Genomic DNA, 23,606 nt, shown 5'->3' with positions numbered 1-23,606 from the left:
GAAACATACTTTAACTAAGACAGAAGGATGCCTCTTGTTGGGACTGTATCTCAAGTAATCAGATATTTTCAGACCTCAATAGAAATACAGACTCAAGGAAAAAAAAAAAAAAAAAAAAAAAAAAAAGACTGTTTAGGTAGGTGTGCCAGTTTCACCAAAAGATTTCTGTTAAAATTACATTTTCTTTAAACTGCTGACATTTTCTCAATCAAACATTTTTTGATTCATCACTTCAAAGAGAATAACAGATGGCTTTAAACAAATGTTTCTTGAAAAAAGTAATTGAAAAGAATAATTTCATTACTAGCCTACGACCTACATATTGTGACAAGATGTGGCTCCTTGCTATTTTTACATATAAATTTAATGTATACAAATACATACTGAAATGAATTGTATGAAATTATGATTTCGTATAAATTGCATACCTGTTTGCCCATACCCTGAGCATACTAAAATAACAAGAGATACAGTTAAAATTCATTTCCTGTCACAGACTTCGCATTAGCATATCTTTTCTGCATTTCACATGCAACCTTTCTGCAAAGCCCAGAGCTCCTTATTGACATTGCACTGTATCTAGCCATACGTTTACATTTTAAATAAACCTGGAAAGCACTGGTTTTCAGATGCAAGGTGATGCTTTGATTTACTGCTTCCCACAACGAAGAGCATAATGTAATCGTTTCTAGAATAAAAAAACTCCATAATGCTGAAACCTTAATACAGGAGATAAGAAATGAAAAAGAAGAGTTGATGGGCTGCAAGGGAGAAAAAAATGACAAGGGCTTTGATAAAGCATACGGAAGGTTTCCCTGGATGTCAGTAAAAAAATCACATTCTCACAGTTAAGACTTATGTGTTGTACTTAAAGGAAAAAAAAAACCCAACACCAAAACGAAAAAAACCCCAACACCCAAACCCCAAACCAAACTGGAGCCTAATGGGAGATCGGTTGAAAGAGGTGGCCGTCTCCAGTTTATCTAATGCTAGGAGCTAAAACAGGACTGAATTTCTAATAGAGCAGGTCTGCAAAATTCTGTGGGATTTTTTTGGGGTGTTTTTGTCATTATTTCCAAAAGGAAATATTGTAATCGCAAGTACAGTTAGCAAATAAAAATTATTACTACTACCTGCATGTCTTCTTTCACTCTCTCACATAATTGTATGTGCTGGCTTGGAAGTCCCAGGGCAGGATCTGCAATCCATAATGAGCAGCAGCCTGGAGAGGAAAACGCACAGAGCTTCTAATAAAGGCTGCCAGGCTTAGAGTAATACTTCCCTGATGCGGAATCACCAGACCATCTGCAGATAAGTTTGTAACTATTATATACTACCCCATATCTCATATACACCATTAACAGATTTCTATTAATTTCCCATGTCTTCTCTAGCTCTTACTCTCTTGCCCACCCCCCTCCCCCCAGTGAACAATTTTCACAAAAAAGGTATTCGGATAAATGGTTGCGATTAATCTCTGTCCAGCAGTGGCAGGGTGGGAAGCAGGAAGGTGCCCGTGCAGTCAGACAGCCCACTGCCTGCCTTGTCTGGGGGGCAAGGGCTGCACCCCGGGGATGACCCACATTTTCCAGAGGGTGGGGAAGGTTACAGGACTGCATGGGGGTAACGTTGCCTGCTGGGTTTACACGCTGCATGCAGCATCCTTTGTTTCCTGGTATGGGGATGTCTTTTCATTTTAAACTGTCGTGCAGGAAGGCAGGGGCTGGCCTGCTTCTCCTCCATGTATATTGTGTCCCTGGGTCAGCTGCAAAGCAGAAGCCCTGATCTCTCAATGGTGTATTGCTTTGCAGGGGTATAGATCAGAAAGTTGTTAAATGAAGGCAGGCGCTCAGCATTTTTCTGATGGTTGTTAGCGCTTAACCAGCATTCTCCAGCAACTCAGGCAGTGCTTTGATTCTGATGTTGGTCCTGAGCGACGGGGCACAACTGTTTGTTTGTTCGTATTTTATCCATAAGCAACAAGGGACAAAGAGGCTGCCCAGCAGAGAACAAGAAAAAAACCTCATCTAACCTAAGCCCTGGTGCTCTATCTTGTATTTTGGAAACAAACAACAACCATTGGCCTGGTGGAGGGAGCTGAGGAACAGTAAATGCTGGAGCATCCAAAAAACATTTTTCCAGAATGAAAAATAAAAGCAACATACCACAGGTAGCATCGGCAGTGCTAGCTTTGAAGATGCTACACAGCAATATTTGGGGTTTTTACACTATAATCTAATCTGTGAGAATAGCTGTATCACTAGAAAAGCATTTTGGAGCTTCCCTCGTTTTTTTCAGAGCAGAGAATCTCCAGTTTACCTTATCTTGGAGCTTCCAGTTTAGGGACAAGTATTGCTGTGATGTTACAAAACCCAGACCGTCCATGTGCTTACCAATGCGCTCGCTGCTGTAACCCAGGGAAAACAAAGGAGAAGCCCGTGTTGGGATCCTCCGGGTGCTGGAGCCATCCTGGGTGACCGCAGACAAAAACGGCCTTTCTCCCAGATTCCCATATGAAAAATCATACAATTTTTCTAAACCCCCTCCAAGGTAACGTGAAAAGAAGGGTCATGGTGTGTGCACCAGCGGTGCTGATGGGAGGAGAGTATTTCCTGCTGACAGAGAGGGTGAGGAGAGGTACACTGCAGTGGATGCTGTGCGATTACACACCCCAGATGACTAGCACGTTGCTGAAAATGATCTCATCATTAAACCAGTGACATGATCTCGACCATTCCAGGAGGCAAACGATGCTTCCGACCAGGAACAAACGGATGCATGCCCAGGGCTTAGACACCAACACTGCAGATGCTCCACAAAGGAAGCTCAGGTCAACCCCCACCTCTCCACAAGGCAGCAGGACGCTGCAGTGCCACCACGTCTCTGAGCACTTCCAGGTGCCTGCCGTGGCCCAGCACCACCTCCTCGCCATACTCTGCCCTCCCAACCCCCTTGGAGCAGCGCAAACAGCACCAACCCTGCAGGAACTGGGAGCCAGGAGAGCACGGAGGGGCAGCAGCAGCAGCACCATCCTGCTGGGAGTAGGGCTGCCACGTACGGCTGCGGGGGCAAAGAGGGGGAGAGGAACAAACCCGTTGTGCTCTGGTTGGGGGCTGTCATTTTATGGTTGGGCGTCCATTCCCCAGAAACCTACTAAAGACACGTAACAGCATTCACACGCCCCATAACGTGTGCTACTAGGTCACTGCTGCCTGGAGAAGGAGTGACTGGGGGGGGGCAGGGGGCACCCAGGGCTTCTGTACCCTCGCCTGGCCCTCCCATAGTTCAAAGCAGACACAGCACTTCTAATGGGAACGTGAAGACATCGCTCCCCGTTTCCAGCTTGTTCCAAATTCTCATCTACTGATTTTCTCACACTGAAACATAAGATTGATTCTTCTTGCAAGGAGGGATGTTTAAAGCAGGTTAGGGCTGGGTTTAGCAGCAGAGATTATTGTCAGATGAAGTTCCACACGTGGTGCTTTGTATTCTGCAGAGGCTGAGGTGGGTCACAGTGAAAAATGTGTAGAAAAAATGTGGGTAAATTATTCTGGCCTTCTTCAGGTAAGAGCATGGGTAATATTTGGCTTCGCAAGATGGGGGGGGGGGGGGGGGGGGGAGGGGGGGGAAGATACTTCCCTTGCATTTTACCTGAAAGATACTCTGAGCTTTTCGGAGTTAAATACAACATACATTCCCCAGCTAGAAATAAAAGCAGATCCCACCAGCAGCCGCATTGCCCAGCAAAGCAGAGTTCAGCTGGGCATTCTCACTCCACGAGACCTTCATCAGGGAATGGATCGAAGGAGCGAGCTCCCGTACAGCTCTGTGGCCTGTTGGATACGCCTTCTTCCCCATATTCTGGCACATCAAAGATTTTGAAATAACAGGTAGGGAAAAAAGCCTGGAGTATTTCCAGAGTATCAACACAGCTACTCACCCAGGTAAAACCGAAGGGCATTAGGCTTGGACAGACAGATGTGCAGCAGAAGACCTTACCATAGGGCTGGGCCGTTCTGGCGATTCAAATTCTAGCAATTTATTGCAACCAGGGGCATTTTTTTGGCTGAGGCATTCTTCTTAATCCAGAGAAGCAGCCCGGGAGACACGTATGTCGGTGAAGTCTGCAGCCTGTGAATTCTTGTCTCCTGCCTTAAACAAAAAAAACCCAAAATAACAACAATAAGAAGAATAAAAAAGACCCTTGTAAGAGGCATTTTACTGCCACTAGCCTTTAAGGCTGGAAGTTGTAACCTGAGCTCCTGGAGTTCAGCTCTGATGGAAGAGATGAGGGAACCATTCTGTCCCAGACCCTGGAAGGTGCCCCGTGTTGCCCACAAGGGAGCTACTAGGGAAGAAAGCAGCTGGGGTGTACCATGGAGGCCAGGACGAGCAACACTTCAGCAGACCTGGGTTAGTCTCATGGTGGTTTCCAACATCCACAAGCTCCCTGAAGGATAACACAGGTAAAGAAAAACAGAAAAAAACACCCCAAACCAAACCAAAACCCTCCAGGTTCTACTTTGAAACCATTCCCATTGATCCTTTTTGCAATTGGCGAGGATGAAGAAGAATGAAGGCAAAAGCCCCCTTGCTAGACACATCAGTAACCATCTCTCCCTTGCTCCTTGTTCAGGGAAAATCCCCTAAGCCAGGCTTCTGTCCAGCTCTCTGTACGGCCCATGAGTCGCTCAGGGTGACCCAGACCCAGAACAACGAGGAAAATCACCATCGGCTCTTGCAGCACCAATGATGCTCGGAGAGGTCCCCGCGGCAGGGCAAGCAGCCGTCAGCGCTTCCCTAGCACTGCCACCCAGGCAAAACCAAGATCCTCAGAAAACATTGAAAAAGGAGAAATTGTGGTTTCCCCCCCGCCCCGTGTCAGAACCTGATAACGTTTTCTGTATTTGTAAAATGGGTCTGAAAAGAACTTGCAGGATGAAAGAAAAAAGGCACCTATCTGCGCTAGACCTGCACGCTCAACACTGGCTTCCAACTATGTCCTCTAGCAACGATGGCCATACCCTAGCTTGCAGGAGGGAGCACAGCACAGATACACATCTGCTCAAGTCAAATACTAACCACAGAAACCAGTTAATCCCCACCAAGTTATCTTCAGGGCAGCACATGGCTGCCAGATCTGCTTGTGCGTACCAGAAGCTCCCAGGCTAGTTTCCGTAAAGCTTACGCTCAAGCGTTCCCTTTTCTACCTGGTTACGTCTCTTGAACTCTGTATTTTCTTATACAGAAAAAAAATCTTCACAAAGCCTCTTTGCAAGAAATCCTATTAAAGATGCATTCATCACATTATGAGGATTTGCCATATCAATAGTACGGCCAAAGCACCCACGGAGGAATTGTGGAAGCAGAATCAAAGCCATGCTGTGAAAAGCGATCCCGGTGCCGCCCGTTAGCAAGGGCTGCAACACACGGGGAAAAAGAAAACATTACTGTACGCTCCAACTCAAAGTTCCTCCTGAGGTAAATCACACTGACCGTGAGTTTTCTCCATGGGCAATAAAAAATGCCCCAAATAAGCAGCCGTAACCAGCAAGGGGCTTTAAAAACAAACCCCTTGAGCTCCATGGCTGCGAACGCAGTTGACTGGGAAAGGAAACAGTTCCCCTTTATTTTTCAAACAAAGCTTGCGCTCGCCCCTTGTTTGTTGTCGCTGCCAAAAGCTCTGACTTGCCTTTTCTTCCACTTGATGGGGGCGTTTGGTAGCTGTAATCCCCTTCATGCAGATGGCCTGTCAGGGCTTACAGGCATTCCTTAAAAATAGAAGCAACCTAATCCCGGTTCAGCTAATTTAACAGAAGTTTCTGGAAAATTGCATGGTTCTCTCAGAGCTAACAGGCAATAAATAATTCATGGCTGTGACACGAGATGGCCTGCTTCCCCTCCTGCCATCGATTTCACAGACACGTTCCTTGCTCTGTGTCAATACAGGCTGTTGGTCTGCAGTTATTTGCATCTCTCTTTCACTTGCTCTTTTATTTGCAGCTGAAGATACTGATTTACACACAGATCCCACTGGAATTGTTACTGGTACCTTTTTGCACAGCTTGATGGCTGTATGGCACAAACAGCTGACTGAAGGAGATGCAGCATCATTGTCAAACCGTTACAGGATCATTCTCCAACATAAACCAGAGCCAACTTTGTCACGTTGCTTGTTGCAATAGCAGCTTTCATGATAAAAATGGAGCAAACAACTAGAAATTGTTTCATGCAGCTGTCTGATCTGACACACATAAGTCAACATCCAACGTAATACAGCCTGAAGTGGTCATCAGAAGTAAAGCCCTGCCTTTAATTGCAGCTGCTGCCCAAGTATTGTCTCCAATTACCAGCCTGATGTGTGTGATGGTGTGATGATACACCCACGGAACTGCTGCCGGCCCCCGCCACCTTCTACCGCACCTTCACCGCTCGTCGTCTCTGTCAACGACACGTTACTGAAGCCAAGGCAGCAGCACTCCGTCCCACCTGGAGTCTGAGCATGGAAGATACGGCAAGTGCCTTATTTTTGGATGGCAGCATAGCATTTATTGAACGATGAAAACACTTTCATTCGATTTGCTGATACAGCAGGAAAAAAGCAGAGAAGCCTCAGGCATTCAAAGTGCAGTTGCTGAAGCCTCACTCGATTTAGAATGGCAGGATCGTTTAGATTGGAAAAGACCCTTACGATCAAGTCCAACCATAAACCCAATGCTGCCAAGTCGACCACTGAACCGTGTCCCTCATCACCACGTTTACACATCTGATGCCAAGCAAAGGAGCTGCAGTTTTCTCGGAGGGGTCCTCCTGTTCCTGCAGGGCACACGCCTGCTGGCATTTTCAAGGTGCCTGCCAAGGCAGTGCTGCACATAAACATCCAGCCTCCAGCTAGCATGCCTTTGACCCCCATTTACAGCACTTCACAAGCAGTGTATGCACGTAGCCAGCCACGGAAAATACCTGGCTTTGACTTTCCATCACTTCTAACGCACACACCATCCTCTTTAAATAGATAGCGGTGGGGAATATTAACTGCACCTGTCCTTGGACAGCGCCAAGAAAAAAAAATAAAAAATCACCTTATACATCGCCCACCCTCCTGAAAAGCTCACACAACAGGTGCTGGACACAGCAGCATCTTTTCAGCACTTAGAGGGGCTCATGTCCCCTCCGTGTCCCTGCACGCTGCCTGCTTTGGCTGCGCCACCTGCGCTCGCTGCATAGCTGCTGCAGCAACCTGGGGCTCCGCTCTAGCCACAGGCACTCGTCCTGCCAGCCACTGCGGTTTTCCTTCGAAAAAGTACTGAAGTAAATATTTTTTTTTAAAACTTTGCAGAATTTCAACACGCTGAAAATTATGTTCATTAGGATACTATAAAAACCACCTCAGCTTAACCCAATGTTTTTCTTAAATGCCCTTTGACCACCAGAGAGGAAAAACAATGAAAGACTTCAAGTTTTCATGTATTTTATTTACAGGCCGCACAATACATTTTATATACAAATGGCTTAAAATAACAAAGAGTAAGCAAGCTGAAGCATAACAGTTTGATTATTTTAAATTAGGTTGTCTTGAAATAACTCCTGCAATAAAGTATTCTTCACCCTGATAAGCAAAAGTTAGTTCGATTTTAAGCCAACCCAAGGTAATTTCATTTTTAAAAACAGAATTCAAATCACTTTTCTGGTGATTCCTTAATTTCATGACACACTTCCGCATATACAGAGCATCCCAAAACCATCAAGAAGGGCAACAGCCAAATTTCCCCATGTGAAAAACAGTGTAACAGAACAGACTGGAGAAATGTTGTATGTAAAACACCTGCGTGTTTATTAACAAAAAGAATAATGCCAGAAATACATCTGAGATTTTTCTCTTTAGGAAACAGAATTCATGGTCTGAGATCTAATGTGCCCGCAGATAAGGGGTATCCTAACGTTACTTCAGGTTTTACTGCACAATTACCTACTAAACTCATCCAACTGTAAACCTCACCAAAACAGAACCTTGCCTCCTGCACCAAGCAAAAGGAGAAGAGCACTCAAACCCCTAAGAACTTACATTACAGCACTTATCGCCTCTGCTTCTAGGAAGCACCTTACACTACCGTGGTATGGAGAAATTTTAACATAGACCATGCCTTATGGAAACATAAGAAAATATAGAAGTTTGCCATTTAAAAATTATTTTCCCAAGAAATTATATTAACATTTAATGATACATGTATTTTTACACCTCTTCCCTAACACTGCTTCTTTCTGTTCAAGGTAACAACCACTAGCAATCCATGACAAAAGCTGTTTCCTTTTCCTTTGGCTGATTTTAAGTATTATAATAGTCTTAAGCGTTTTAAGTCATGGTCATAGCAGTCCTGTTGTGCTCGCTTTCTTCCTCTTGGTATGGCTAAAGACCACTTAATATAAATAATGAAGTACTTGCTACTTGATAGTACTTGATTACAGTATTTTGCTATGTTTATTTAGAAATACAAACACACAACACTTACTTTTCGATGTAGTGTCCAGGTCTCTGTAGCACACTTTGGAATCGCAGCACAGAAAATGTAAACCCAAAGGATTGGGAGGGAAAGAAACAAAAGCCACAGCTCCACAGAAAAATAATGTAATTTTCAGAATGCCTACTACTGCATCAAAAATGCAAGAGCCATATATGTAAAATGCCAAACTAGTACAGACTCACTCTGCCGAGTGAAATTTTTGTTCATTCAAAAGGGTAAAATTTGGAATTGACATAAGCACCTTGTCATGATTTAATTTAGAAGAAATTTTGATAGGTAATACACAGGTCCGGTACAAATGAACGTGGACTCACAGTCCTTAGATCCGACCAGTTCCCTGGCTGCTAACCTGCCCAGGCGCCAACTCCGAGGCCAGGGGAATGTGGCCGCAGGGAGAAACCCTCCTGCCATGCACCCAGGGGCTGCCCACAACGGGAGGGCAGAGCTCCAGCCCCACACGCAGCCTCCGCCTGCCCAGGAGAGGGAAGGCTGCCAGCGAGAGCCAAGATCCCCCATGCTGCATGGAAGGTAATCTCTCCAGTTATTGTATACGGAAATATGTTAAACATCTCCCTCCAAATTACCCCAACACTGTTGTCCCAGGCAAATAGAGTGTTCAAAGTCACAGGCCAGTAATCCTTCAAGTGACCTGGGGAGAAGTCATTGCGCAGCACACAACAGCCACAGTGTCCAGGGTTTGGTTTCTGATTCATCTGGGAAGTCAACTGTCTATTGCATCTCCTTCTCTCTCCCCTCATAGTTCGGATTACTTGTGCTGCTTTTTTAAAAAAAAATAAATTTAAATGTATTTATTCCCATGGCCGAAGACTGAAATCCATTTTGGCGGAACAATGCAACATCAGAGTACTGCCAGCCTGTAAGGAAACTGCACCGTCGCTCACACAGTCAGAGGGGACTGACTTCTCTGTGTTAAATGAGGTGAACTAAATGATTTGAAAATTCACCTCCAAAAAGGGAAGCAGTAAGAAACATGTCTTCCTTGCATTTTTTTTGTATCAGAAGTCAAATAATGTAGTCCTCTGAGTTCTACCTTCCATTTGAACTTACCTGCTTTTTTAGCTATCACCGGCAGTTGCATCTGAAGCACAGGGGAGTAACACCAGACTGCACATTTTTAGTGAAAGCAACTGCCTAAAAAAATCTGAATGTTTTTTGCTGGATTCTTAAAAAAAGCAATCTGTGTGTATCACTGTGGGATTGTTTTCTGGTTGTTTTTGGTTTTGGTTTCTGGTTTTTTTTTTAAGTAGTAACAAAAAGCCTTAGCTGACACTGTCCGTATCTAAATGACACTAATGATTTTTGCCTTCAAAATTTTACTAGCAGAAAAATGCTACAGGGGTGTCCTTAGTCAAGGAAAAGTATCCATTCATACATGAAGCTTTTGTTTTTCTTAAGCATAGGCTATTCAGGTCACAAGTACTTGTTTCTGACTGGGCCACTTTTATTTTCAGATCGTGGGATTATCTACCGTGTCTAGTGAAGGCAACTGCCAGACTTACAGGGACATCGTAAGCAGCATGACTCTCTCCATTTCTCATCTGCCAGATCCTCAAACGCTACACAGTTAGCCAAGTGAGTTTCTCCATGCTCTACAGTGTAGTAGTTAGCCATATATGAACCAGGATTTTCAACTAAACCAAACCAAAACACCAACAACTTTGGCTTCTATTCTGAAAATCCAAAAAGTCACTGACAAGACTACATTTGTAATAGTGTAAGTAGAAATTTTACTTTTTAAAAAGTAATAATTAAACACTCAGTTACATAAGGTACCGATTTGTCAACTGGATAATCAGTTGGAAAATTGTTTCCAATATGGGCTTTAAAACATTCTTTTACGTACATGCAAAATATAACCATACCTCCTCTCTGCAGCAGAGAGACCACTTGTTGTCCAAGGAAAAAAAAAAAACAAAACCATGCTGGAAGTTATAATTAATATGACGAGTGGCTCCTGGTAAAGAGTTTTAACTACAGTCATTTTATCAGTTGTTCAGAGAGACTATATTCCAATATTAAAACGTTCTGTGGAATAGCAGATATAAAATCAATTAATTGGCACAATCACAAGTTTACAGAGAATTAGAACTAGTGTCAAACATTTTGCTGTTGCTTTAAATAACGGTCATTTTTCCTTTGGTTACTTCCTATAATGCAGTATTTGTGGTAAAAAGATGACAGTGTCAGCTTCTCACACAAAGTAATTACTGCTGTTGACATTTAGAGAAAAAACTATTTCATCACTTGGTAAGGACATATAAGTACAGTTTATTTGGCAGAGGAACTAAAACACTTACTACAACTCCAAGAGGGAGCTGAGGAAAAACTACACTCTTCATTCTTCTCCTCACTTTCAACGTTTCTCATGAAGATCAATTTGAAAATTATAATTTAATCGAGATAAGATTAGGTGTCTAAATAACTGGCCCACCTGAAGTAAACAGCACAACGTTATGACCTATTTGAGTTGCCTATTATCTGAATTTTCATGTTAACTACTTAGGTTTAGGTATTATTTTTCACATCAATCTATGAAGTACTTCAAACTTTTGCAGACCTTAAGCTTACATGTTAAGGCACTTACCATTCAAGTAAAACAGTTTTTATATAAACAAGCCTGGGGAGATGGAAAGAACATTTTACCAGAATATCCATTCTTTTTTTTTTTTTCTTTTTTCTTGGAAGGAAAAAAAATAACATTGAACAAATATTTATAAAATTTTGCATCAAGAGAAAGGTTGTGTTTTATTATCTGAAATGAGCACAAAGTACACCTTCCACAATAACACTGAAAGCAGTGCAAAGACTGACAGTGACCTCTGACTAAAGGTAGTTCTGTAAAAAGAAAAATACCAAATAAATCAGTGCCCTGCTTTGATTGTTGTAAAATTTCTTTTTTACATAAAAGTTGGTCCAAACTTACAAAAAAAGCACAAATGTGCATAGTTCAGAAGATCTGAAAGAGTGCCATAAAAAGCTGATGTCCCTAAATTTAGCATCCACTTAAAACTGCCAAAATACAAAATAAAATTCAGAACTAGAGTTTGTGAACATGTACAATCAATTTATCTAGTTTTCAGACAGCATGAGTTTTAAGCATTTTTAATTTTTCCTACTGTATGCAAGACCCTTTTCCACATAAAAATAAAGCTGTTGAATTAACATTATTCAAGTCTGTTGAACTGCTGCTTTAAACTGCAGCTAGGAAAAAAAAAAAAAAAAAAAAAAAAGAAGTTTTTCCAGATAAAAATGATGTGCCTGAGGAAAAACAGATACTCAATATGGTAATCCTCTGCCGCGCCCTCTCACTGCAGATGTGCTAATGTGTCCCCTGTATCCTTGGGAATAGCCAGGTCCTTGGGCAGGAGAAGTCCAAGTCTGTCCATGCATGTGGCTGATGCCACTCGGATTTTCCTGTAAGTTACTTCCGTAGCTATAGTTGTGCATCTTTGCGGGCAAAGAGTGCGTACTCTCTGGCCCCGCGGAAGCATCACTGCTGCTCCCCAGAACCGGGATCGGGCCGTGGCTGTATTCAAACCTATGGTCTTTATCTCCACTAAATAGCATGGGGCCAGTGTTGAGGTAAATGTCTCCATAACCAGTTACTGAGCTGGGAAAGGATTCTGAAAAGGCTGACGGAGGAGGGGCAGCACCAGAGTGAGATGAAGCAGTACTGTAGTTATCCAAAGACTGAATATCTGAGTTTCCAAGGAAGCTCCTTCTTTCTAATGCTCCTGATGATCCACTTCCTATTCCATCACTACTGCCATAATGGGCAGATGAGAAGGAAGATGATCCAAAGTTATCCTTGTAGTCTGGGCCTGTTACGTAGGAGTCTCTAGCCTGATAATCCACGCTCGTTTGTACTGGCTCCTCTGTTGTTGCCTGAGCTTGATGCTGAGCAAGCAGCTGCAGAAGAGCTGCTTTCACTCCTGCGTGAGGATCTGTTCCTGAAGAGTTAGTTATAGGCAAATGCTGGTTCTCTGTCCGATAATCAAGGTCTTCATCAGTGAGAGGTGGAGGCTCCGGTGGCTCTGGGGGACGCTGGTCTGGAGGCAAGATCCGAGGGCGTTCTTGTTCAGGTGTTCGGTTTAGAAGCCTCATCTCAGACTGCCTAACCAAATCCTCTTGACCTAAGCAGATGAAAAAGAAAAACACTGAAATAAAAACATATAACAACAATACCAGAAAGGAAAGGACTCATTCCTGGAACAACACAGAGGTTTGTTACTTCAATTCTCATTAACTTAGCAGTCAAATTATTTTATTAGTAGTTGGACAGATTATTTTGGAGACAGCAACGCCTCATTTGCCTTAGGATGGTGATGCAGGTTTCTCCTCAAAGTAAGATTACCAGGCAAGAAACTGAAGAAAAACGGTACAAGTTCCTTAAAAAAGCCACCCAAACCCACCCCCTCCCCAAAAGAAAAACAAACCAAAAAAGAAAGTAAACCTCAAATCTCAAGCAACACATAAACACTGGAACACTCAAAGAAGGATCGGAAGGAACTTGCAAATAGAGATAAAAGTCTTGAGAGACAAAAGGACACCCTATCAAGGAACAGCAAAACTTAAGATTAAAGAAAACCACCGCCCCAAAAAACCTCAACCACCACCCCAAACCACTTCAGAATATTTCTTTTTACAGCTGCAAACACCACAAGCAATACATAAACCACCATACAATAAAACTGAATGAAATAACCATCTAAAAAGATCCAACAGCAGAGCTCTAAACTTTGTGAAGACTAAGGGAGCCACTACTACATCCCAAAGAAACCCTTCAACCATGGGTGTTAGTGCCAGTTATGGGTAACCACTTAAAGAATCTGACACCAAGAAATTGCTCTAGTCAGCATTAAAAACAAAAATAAAACATCCTCTCCCCAAAACAGGCTTTCCCTAAACACACACTCAAAACTGGCAAATTCCATCTATGAATTTGCTAGAGAAGATGGCCTTCACCACCACAAACACCACTAAGAAAATCTCACCCCCCCCGAATAATATGAACGTAACTGTTTAATCAGAAATCCTACCAGCCCTTGTGTACCTCTGAAAGAGGGGAAATCATCCTTTGTCCTGTCTGCATGACACCTGTTACAGTAAAACATATATTCCACGATCCAGACGTAAGTGATAAAATCAATTTAATCATCTCTTCTATACTCACACAGAATCATCTGGTTAACATGTTAACTCTTTATCCCCAAACTGCTATGTCTCCACTGCTCAAGGTATCTGCCTGTTAGCAATAAAGACCTTCAGTACCTGCAGATGTATATAACGACTTGATCAGATGTGGGTAGCTGGGTGCCGGAGATTCCACGTCATCCCGGCTGACAGACACAGGAGTGGCGGGCTCTGGAGGCTGCCTGAGTTGTAATGACATTTCATTTCCTGATCCGTTTTCCTTCTCCTCCAACACAAAATCTTTTTGTTTTGTTTGCTGAGCCTTTATTAACTGAGACAACAGAACAGCAAATGCACTCTGGACAGCTGCCTGGGCAGCATCAGTCTCAACCTTAGGCTGACTCAGCTGAGCAGGTGGTACAGGGGGCTGCGTGACCGTCGACTGTTTTAGAGGCTCCTGTTCCGGCAGTGGTGGTGGAGGCGGCGGCGGCTGCTGCTGCTGTTCTGACTGTTTTTCACCTGCTGACAAAATTCCAGCAGGAAGATTTATTTTATTTAGTTGCTGCTGAGTCTCTGGGTTTACCTTAATATTCAACACTTGGGCAAACTGTGCCAAACTAACACTTGTTTTAGACTGTAGCAGGTTTAGCAGGATTGCCACTTCATTCTGGTTTAACTGCTGTCCAGTGCTTGTTTTTGCTAAAGACAAAAAAGGTGGTTTTAAGTATTATTTAGAACTGGCATATTTCAGAAACTCAAAAGTAAGACTAATCTAGCATGGCTGACACAACTGGCAAAGCATGAGTTTGGACAACAGAGAAATGGAATGCTTTTACATGTTAATTGCCTTTGGGGGAGTATCTATAGGAAATAGAATAGTAAGATCCAATATAAAGAAAGTGACTTCCAAGAGGTGCGCACATGCACTTGGACAGATGAGAAACATCAAGCTGGAGCTCAACCTTCCACAATACAACTAAGCTGGGGCTTAAGGCCACCTGCTTTAAGCAGCTGTAAGATTTCCAATCCCCGCAAAACTTCCTATCTTTGACATATCACATCCCTCTGTTAAAAGAGTGGCCATCTGCAAAATGCATTTCCAGTCACATTCTGGCTCATTCTAGTTCAGCATCTGGATTCTAACACCTGCTCAAGTGACCAGGCTCTAGGTGACCCAGAAGCTAACAGTGTAAGTGCAAAAGCAAGTGCTGAGTTTGAAGGACAAGAAATCAATCACTGAATAGCAGGAAAATGCAGGTTTGTGATAAACCTATACCTAAATATACAGTGAAATGAGTTTGCCACAAATAATAGGAGATTATGATGATGCAGGGGAATATGAATAAGGAAGTCAGAATATCAAAGTAGTTTCTTAGTTGCACACACCCATTGTGGTAGTTTATTTTGAAAGGAGAAGTGAAGCAGCATGGATTTCAACATGCCCTACAAGTAGAGAACTTAAGTAGTTAAAAATTAAAAAATGAGCGTGTGTGACTGTGCTGGCAGAGCTCTGGATTTTTTCATAACGCAGCCCAACACGAACACATTCTGTCCGCTTCTGTCCCTGCCATTCTGCTAATTCATCAATATATTAATTCATAGCAGATTCAAGCTATACCCCAAAAACTGGTCACACCCCCCCCCAATACTAAGTATTTGCCTTGCAAGACTGACAAGCAGCACAGCAGGGAAGTGCTGCAAAACCCACAACGCACTACCCTACTTGTGCATGTGCACCACCATACGAGCACTTGTAACCTACTTAAGACAGGGACCTCAATGATTTTATATATTTTTATAAAAATAACCCCACCTTTTATTTGGCAATAGAGAGAAAAACATAGTTTCTAGTGCCTTGTACTTCTGGCTCTCACTCAGATGTCATGCTTAACAGCTGATTTTTGTGGCATCTGAGGACGGTATGCTCAAACTTCTCTCCGACTCTCAGTGAAAATCCAGCAGAAAGATGCCAAACAGGGAAACTAATCTACCTTCTCCATACTCTTTGGTTCGTTTCAAGTCTATTCTAAGAGCAAACTGTATTCTGGGAAATCTGACGTTTCTACTGAGCTCTACATAGTTCCTGTTAAATCGCCAGATGCAATAACCAGGGGTCTCATTCATAAATGAGCACATTAGCAATTTGTCCAAGGTGTTTTTAACATTTTCTTCTGGGGTGCTCAGAAACAAATGCAGCAGCTTCATTTAAAGCATGCATTTGTACATGGAGTTCTTTAGTGTGCCTTATTGATGATATGATCTAAGGTGCATTATGGCTTCCAGAAGTGTTTTGCTCGATACCTAAACACTTCTATGCTGAACTGTCTAAGCTCCACTGAAAATTACACCATCATCTTTTCTACCTAGATATATTTTTATATGTACATATGGGCGTACAGCAATACAGGTCTGAATGATTCCTTCTCTATTTGTTTATTTTGCTAATAAACTAGTAGTCTAGACTAATAAACATAGTAGTCTCTCATTGGGCTACCTGTTATAAAACCACAAAGAAAATAACTACTATTCTTTGGACTCTTTAAAAACTTCAATACATTTGTTTTTCTTTCAGGGGAAAAAGTCTTAAGGGCTACAGAAAGTCATGCTTGAAAATGCTGCCAAAGCTTTAGCCCAAACATAAGGAGGACAGCAACTCTCAACCGGCTTACAGTGAGAAACAGGATGAACAGGAGCAAGAGGCAATAAATTGCAACAAAATATGATCAAAAGAACTATTTCCTATGTATCTTTGCACAGATTATTTGGAGCTCTGCTCTATTGTTAAATGAAGAGTCAATTCAATGTGGTTAGTACTAAAGAATTTTCAGGCCCTGCGAATGCATTTGCTGTTTTTTTTCAGCTGAACTCCTGCATCAGTGCCATAGGATTTACGGTCACTTTGCACAACCAAAAATGGTCTAAATTAAACTTATCAGGTATCCATTTGGTATTGTTACTCTGTATGCTTCTATATATGAAGGAACTATTGCTGAACTGGTGAGTATCTCAAACGGTGTCCACAGAGAAAACCATTACCTTACTCTTTATATTATATTAGTAAAATTGGTCTCCAAGCAAGATATTTTGTCTAAGTTTCAGAATTAACAGCTGTGCAATCTACAGAGGTACCTACTTATTATACCAGGTTTCAGGGTGGGTTTTTTTGGTGTTTGTTTTTTACAACTTGGTCCAACCCTAACAACTTCAACACCTGAAGACTCACATAACACGCACAGGGAATCTGTTTCATTTGAAATGCTGATTGTTCTAATATCTGCCTTTTGATCAGTTTATCAATACCAATAAAGCTCCTCCAACCTACAAAGATTGTGAGGAACTGTGATGGTAAGCAGCAGCTGGCTTATGGGATTACAGTAGAATTACAGATGAGCAAGAGATAAAAATCCCCTCAAAATACAGAGTAAAGTAGTTGCTCTGACCAGATTGAAAAATGAAGTAAAACTTAAAAGGAACACCTACTTTCCAAAAGTAAATGTACATCTTTTGTAACAAGGATTTAACTTACAATACTGTTCCTCCCTCAAGAATCCAGGAGTCGTCAGTACTCTGAAAATAACATCTAAAATTTCTAGAGGTGCAATCCAAGTAGAAGGTAATGATAAGAACTGAAAATATTACTGACCAAGTGCTACACTAGAGTTGCCCTGAGTTTTGAGTTGGGAAGAAGTTTGCATGCCTTGTGGGGTGTTGGTTCTGCTCTCATCCATGCCTAGAGACAGATCTTTCCTAGGGACTTTAGCTGCTGTTGAGTCATCAGTCATGCCCATCTGCTTCTGCCTTCTGCGCTTCTTACTCCACAGCTCATGGCAATCCTGCCACAATGGAAGGCTGCGAAGAAGGAGTAGAGATAGTTAGTTTTATGCTAGCATATTTTTTTTTTTTAACCATGTTAGTAAAATAAATGCTCAAATTATACGTAACGTAACTTTGAAAGATGAACCTACTGGAACTTAGAAATACATCAGAAAACACTCAAAGCCAGCAAAATCTCAGATCTGCTTTTTCTGGCTGAAATGGCTTCACTGATTGCCTATTTCAGAGGCACAGGTCCCTCTGGCAGAGAAGGGGAACATGTATCTTAAAATGAGAATCAATTTTACTTTCTCGTATTCGTGCTTATGAAAAGCTTAATTATTTGTGTAACTCAGGACTTAAAAACCAATGCTGCTAACTAACTTGCTATGCAACAAAATGTGCAGAGTAACAGATAACAGTTATCAATATGAAGCGGGTTTTTTTTTCCAGGGTCCAGGTGACCAATTCCTTTTGTCTGCTTGTAAAAGCACTACTACCTCAAGAGTTCAAGTATTTGTCCATTGTTAACAGACATGGCTATCTAGTATTTATAGTTGCACAGAACAGACAACTAAGAAATGGTGGTGGTGGGAGGAAGGTGCAGGAATATGTTGCATGACTGAACAGCACTTGACACTAGGAAAGTTAGGATACTAGGAAGAATAGGGAGAACAAGGGATATCCCAGTCCTTTAAGACTGATAAAAGCAGAGGTAAAGGTCTCCTAGAGAAGTCATTATTTGTCTTTCCATTTCTGTTCCCTGGAGGCATCCCAATTCTGATTTCCTGAGGAACACAGAGACTCATCCCACAGGTAACCGAAATACTGAGATAGGCAGTAAAAATAGTGCCTTCTGTTTTTCTATTACATATTAATAACTATCTGAGCAGCTCCCTAACCCAGGAACACAGAAGAATTATTTTGACAGGTGACAAGAGCTGCTCGCTGGAAAGGCAGTTATGACAACTCCTTCCTTTATTCTCTTCCACCGCATAACAGGTGGAATCAACCAAGAACTCATTATGACAAGTATCTACAGTCCTTGCAATCAGCACTGTCACTTTCTTTGGATGAACTGCTGTTTCTTCAGTCAACACTTTCCTGTACAGGCTCTGCCAGAAATGAGTGTGGTTCCTCTGAATTTTCAAAAGGACACCAATGAATAGTTTGTTTTGCATTTCCACGTGTCTGCTTCTGGAATGGATATACTACACCAAGCCCCTGAAAAAACCCAGATTTCTTCCCATTCAATTACTTTGAAATGCATATAAGCAACATGCTGTACAAGTGATTCTGATATCTTAGTGAATAGCCTAAGATTGCTGATTACTGATATTACTGATACATAATGATAAACTGATACTGATAGGAGGTTTCATTAGCCTCATGTATCAGGAGCATTAGTAATAATCCTGTGCATGTAACAGGTAAGTCTCAAAAGTCTCAAAAGTTTTTTTTAATAAAACTCTTAGATAAAACTCAAGTATTTTTCCCAGTTGGCAACTAATTAAAAAGCAGTCAGTACAGGCTGCCTTGAAGGCACAATTTACTTAATATTAAATGTCCAATGTTCTGACAGCTATCTTGAGGGAAGGACTGAAACTTGAAAATTCTGCAATACCTTTCAATTGTTTTCCTCAGGGCCTGTTCCAATATGATTTGAACTGATTAAAATGACAATTAAGTCACTGCAAAAACCCTACTGGACACTGTACTATAATTCCTCTCAGAGAAACCAACAGGAAAAACCCTGCACAAAGTATTTCACTTCTCCAGCCTGTAAAACCAAGAATCTCATCTATCACAGGAAATTATCTGTGGTATTTCACTTCAACTCTCAGGTACCTTTGCAGAATTCTATACCCAGTGACATTCTACCAAAGAAGGTAATTCAGATTCATGGAGGACCTCAAAACCCTTGGAAAAAGTAGACACTGATAAACAGAGATAAAAGGGAAATGACGGTTTTCCAACATTAGAAACATTCATATAAGAGTATTTTTTTAAAGGTGCTAACTCAGTAACTAGTGCAAGGAGTAACAAATGAAACAGTTCTCAGATCCTCACAACTGCTGCTATCATGGTGTAAGATTCACTCAGCTGCACAACCATTCCAGTGCCGAACAGCCACTAAACTGCTGCATGTATCAACATTTTTGTTCTTCCACCATCTACTCTAACTGAAACACCATGAGTGTAATGAAGCCAGTGCATGTTACATTTCATAGAAAGACTGTTACCAAAGGAAACCACTTACTCTGGAGGAGGCATTTTAGATGGTTCCACATCTCGCAGAAACTCGCACTGGAGAGCCTGTTCGGCTGTGCAGCGCTTGCTGGGATCCAGAGCAAGCATATAATCGAATAAATCTAATGCAGCTGGTGGGATGCTGCAAAAGAATAAAATTGAGAAAAACCATCATATTTTTATTTTGAATCACTCACTTTGTGCAAAATTTTAATAAACATATTCCTTCCAAAATATCTGATCATTAAGTCCTCGTGTAACCTGCATCATAACAATATCCAGTCACAACCTGTGCTTGGTAATAAGAGGCAGAGATAAACTTCACCTTGTATATTACCTGTGCAAGCATATATCCCAAGCTTTCTTTACTTTGTATTGTTTAATTGCTTGAAACATTGGCCTTATAAAAAAACCCCACCTTCTTAAGCCAAGACTACATTGCTCCTTTACACTTTGGAACTTAGGACCCAGCGAGCTGCAGTTTTGATTGGTCCATGGACAATAATACTATTGCTGTAAAGATGGAAGTCTCATTAATATGAACAGGATGACATTTCTCCTGAAACTCACAGTAACTGAAGGAGGGGAACAAACCCTTTAAAATAAGCTTACAGCTGTTTGCCATAATTTCCACGTGTGATATTTGCACAAAACTAGTCCAATGGTAGTACTTCAGAATACACAGTTCAGATAACAACTCTGTGTTGCATGAATTTATGACCCAAAAAAGACTGTAATGCTAACCAGACTACACATTTAGCTTTAGCCAGTTGTCCTAATAAAAAACAATTAAGTACTCTGAGCTGGTTTTTTGGACAGGGACAACAAGCAGGTGTACCAATCGTGGAAAACAAATGTTTCCTTAGGTGAAAGCTGACAGGTGGCTGAAATTTTAGGGCCTTCTTCCCTCTTCTCAAAGCTCCTATGAAATAGGGGTTAATACAAGCTCTGTGGGTATCATGGGAAGGACAAGAGCCTAAAACCATTTTTCTTTACACTTAATTTATGTTCATTCTCCAGAAAATAGTGAAGTTCATAAAGTCTCCAGGAAAACTTAGTGCTATTACAGTTGACTAAAACTAATTTTTCATCCTTACAAAGCAAACTCTTCTCTCAGTTTTCGACGATACTGCTTCTTTGGTTTCATTGTGTTGAAATAAGCTAATTTTATAACGTCAGGCCACACTGCTGGACAAGGACTCCCACAAATTCGGCTGTACCAAAAAGAAGGGAAAACAGGGATATGAGATCCAAAACCACAAGCAAGCACAGCTGTTACTTTATTCCTGCACATACAGTGAATACAAAAATAATTTTTTCATTTTAATGTTCAGATTCTTTTAACTAAAATTTCTCTACTGTCCAATGCCCAATACCATTAAGTAACAGTGAATTGTTTACGAAAAGTAGTCAGCCTGCACAGACTAAACTTACCTTATGAAGTCCACTGTTTCTGCCTCACCTCACCCCAGGCATCCTTCGCACAGATATTCTGAAAAAATTAACCAGCTATTGTCTGGACAGTACTCCAGGTATTTGACTTGTGAGACCTGACAGCCCAGGTTTAGAGTGCCAATTAACTTTTATGTCCTTAGCTCCCAACACCAGCAAAGATAGATATATGGCTGAAAAAACACTTTTCGCTGAGAAATAAGTTGACATTGAAGACATAAGGGAAAAAAGATATCTCAGTAAAGCCTAAGGGCAGAAGCAAGATCTGACCACTAGAAAACCCATGTATGCTTTACTTCAGTGATGAGTTCTGTCTCAAGCCTCACCTATCACCACAAATGGAGTTTCCCATAGTCTTATTTTGCTTCTCTTCCATCCCTGCCCATTTTGCCCACAGAAGGATGGCTAAGCACAGGCTGACTAATACCCCACTTCCGAGCAGAACAACTAAAGAGGCATTTTAATGTACACACAAGCTTTCAAACTCTGGTGCAGACAGTCATAAAAGGACACTTTGCAAAAAACATTCCCCTAGTTCACCCCTCCCATTTATTAGACTTAAACCTCATGATTAGTTATGCCCCAAATGCTATGCAAACCAGTCTGACTTTACGCTAGTTGGGGTATAAAACTTTCAGGAGGGGTAAGGAAAATAATAAATCTATCTTTTCCTACCAGAATTTACTTCAGCTCTGTCTTCGAACACTAAAGTTAGAAAGGCTAAATGTAGAATTGTTGACTGTAACATGATGGTGGTAGAGACATTGATAAAATTGATATATTACATTTTAACAGCCAAAACCACATAGCATCAGTGAAGAGAAAAAATGAGCCACAAACAGGAGGTTGCAGCAGGAGAATCGCAGAATTCTAGTTAGCTGTACCAGAGGTACAACACAAAGAGAAAAAACTTCAAATGACTGCACTGTGATGTGCTTCAATGCCATCTAGTGCTCAAAAGCAAAAATTTCCTAACTCACGAGTTCAGTTCTCCTTTCACTGAGAATGAGCACTAATATGCTTCTCTTCTCCTAAGAACTTCATTTTTCCAGGCCGGCTAATAACACATTACACAGAAACATACTACCGTTTAATCTGTTTTGAAAAATATCTCAACATATAACTTTGCAATATTTTTTAATAATTTATTTTTTAAAATAATGTTGACCATTTACTGTCCAGGTGTTGTTAAGTTCCGTAGGACTCACCCTCTTTTCCCCTTGTTTTCAGGAAGAGGACCTCTCCTCACTTACAAAGTCAATTATGGTATCAGAATCAAGAGCAATTTTTGTTTGCTGAATAAAAGGGAAAAAAAGATGCTCTGGTTCCACTAAGTTATATACATATCATTCTGTGATTTATTGAGATCAAGGAAAGAAGCAGAATTTTTACCTCCATAAAGAGTCTGGCAGTTTTTAAGGGAATAGGAATATTCCCACAAAAATAATAAAGCCCAGGTGTGTATGTGGAATGCTTGAAACAAGAACTCAAGGCCAGTAGCATGCCAAGTACCTACTCCTCCCAAATCCCACTTGTCCTTATTATTGTCCATGTTTCCATTCTGATTTGCTGCAAGGAAGCTGTAACAATTTTAAAAAATAACGGGCATTTTGACTACTCTCTCTTTACAACTTCAGTAATAGGCAACTCCAGCTGCTCTACACAAAAAAACTCTTTACTATTCAACTGTACATTGCTAGGACCACAGAATACTCACAAAAAACCGCTTCTCCACATCCTAGCAAAAGTCACTTGCTTTACATGCCCCTCAAAACTTATAACACCTCACTCAGTGATAATCGAGTACTTGTAAATGTTCGCAATGTGTTATCTCCAACTTTATTGCTTACAAAAGAAACCTGACAGTTTAAGGCACCTACTATGTGGTAGTACTTGCAAGTTACCTTATCAGTTCCAGTTGAGCAAGTTCTTGATTTGCTTGAAATATTGGCTTTTTTGTAAAAAGTTCACCCAGGATGCAGCTGTAAAACAGTTTTAGACAATTCCATCATTATGGCTTTCAATATAGATTGATAGAAACATTTAAGGGGGTTTTTTGGCTTGTTTTTATGCTTGCTGCACTTCTGTACCAAACTCTTACCCACAGCTCCAGACATCAATAGCTGGCGTGTATCTTTCTTCTCCAAGCAGAAGTTCAGGAGGCCGATACCACAGTGTAATAACTTTGTTGGTATATGGTCGGCTGTTGGGAGGAGGAAAAAGAGAAGACTATCATTTTACTACGATCTCTTTTCTGAAAAAGTGTACTTTGAGGACTTCATTTCTGTGGTAAATACTTGTTTAAAAACTTGTTAAAAAAACTTGTTTAAAAATAGTACAATCTTCCACTCCCTTTTTGTAATTTTAGTTCTGCAAAGCCTCAACTGCACAAAAGCAAACACAGCCATCTGACAA

At 41.3% G+C, this 23,606-nt stretch overlaps 1 protein-coding gene across 6 annotated transcripts in view; it reads right to left on the bottom strand.

Moving 5' to 3' along the window:
• Positions 1-7,454: 7,454 nt before the first annotated feature.
• Positions 7,455-23,606, bottom strand: part of CDK13 (cyclin dependent kinase 13) — a 49,316-nt gene continuing 33,164 nt past the window's right edge. The window contains exons 8-14 of one of the 6 annotated variants that reach the window (XM_055803396.1): positions 23,293-23,394; positions 23,096-23,173; positions 20,837-20,953; positions 19,750-19,881; positions 17,320-17,525; positions 13,815-14,375; positions 7,455-12,676 (exon numbers count right to left, since the gene is read on the bottom strand). In XM_055803396.1, coding sequence (XP_055659371.1) covers positions 11,820-12,676; positions 13,815-14,375; positions 17,320-17,525; positions 19,750-19,881; positions 20,837-20,953; positions 23,096-23,173; positions 23,293-23,394 — 2,053 coding nt within the window. In that variant the 3' untranslated portion in view covers positions 7,455-11,819. The remainder of the gene's footprint in view (positions 12,677-13,814; positions 14,376-17,319; positions 17,526-19,749; positions 19,882-20,836; positions 20,954-23,095; positions 23,174-23,292; positions 23,395-23,606) is intronic. The other 5 variants (XM_055803398.1, XM_055803399.1, XM_055803397.1 and 2 more) reach the window with 5 other exon arrangements.

The sequence above is a fragment of the Falco peregrinus genome, chromosome 5, assembly GCF_023634155.1.
Source record: "Falco peregrinus isolate bFalPer1 chromosome 5, bFalPer1.pri, whole genome shotgun sequence".
Classification (NCBI taxonomy): domain Eukaryota; kingdom Metazoa; phylum Chordata; class Aves; order Falconiformes; family Falconidae; genus Falco; species Falco peregrinus.
This window is presented reverse-complemented; position numbering and strand designations above follow the sequence as displayed.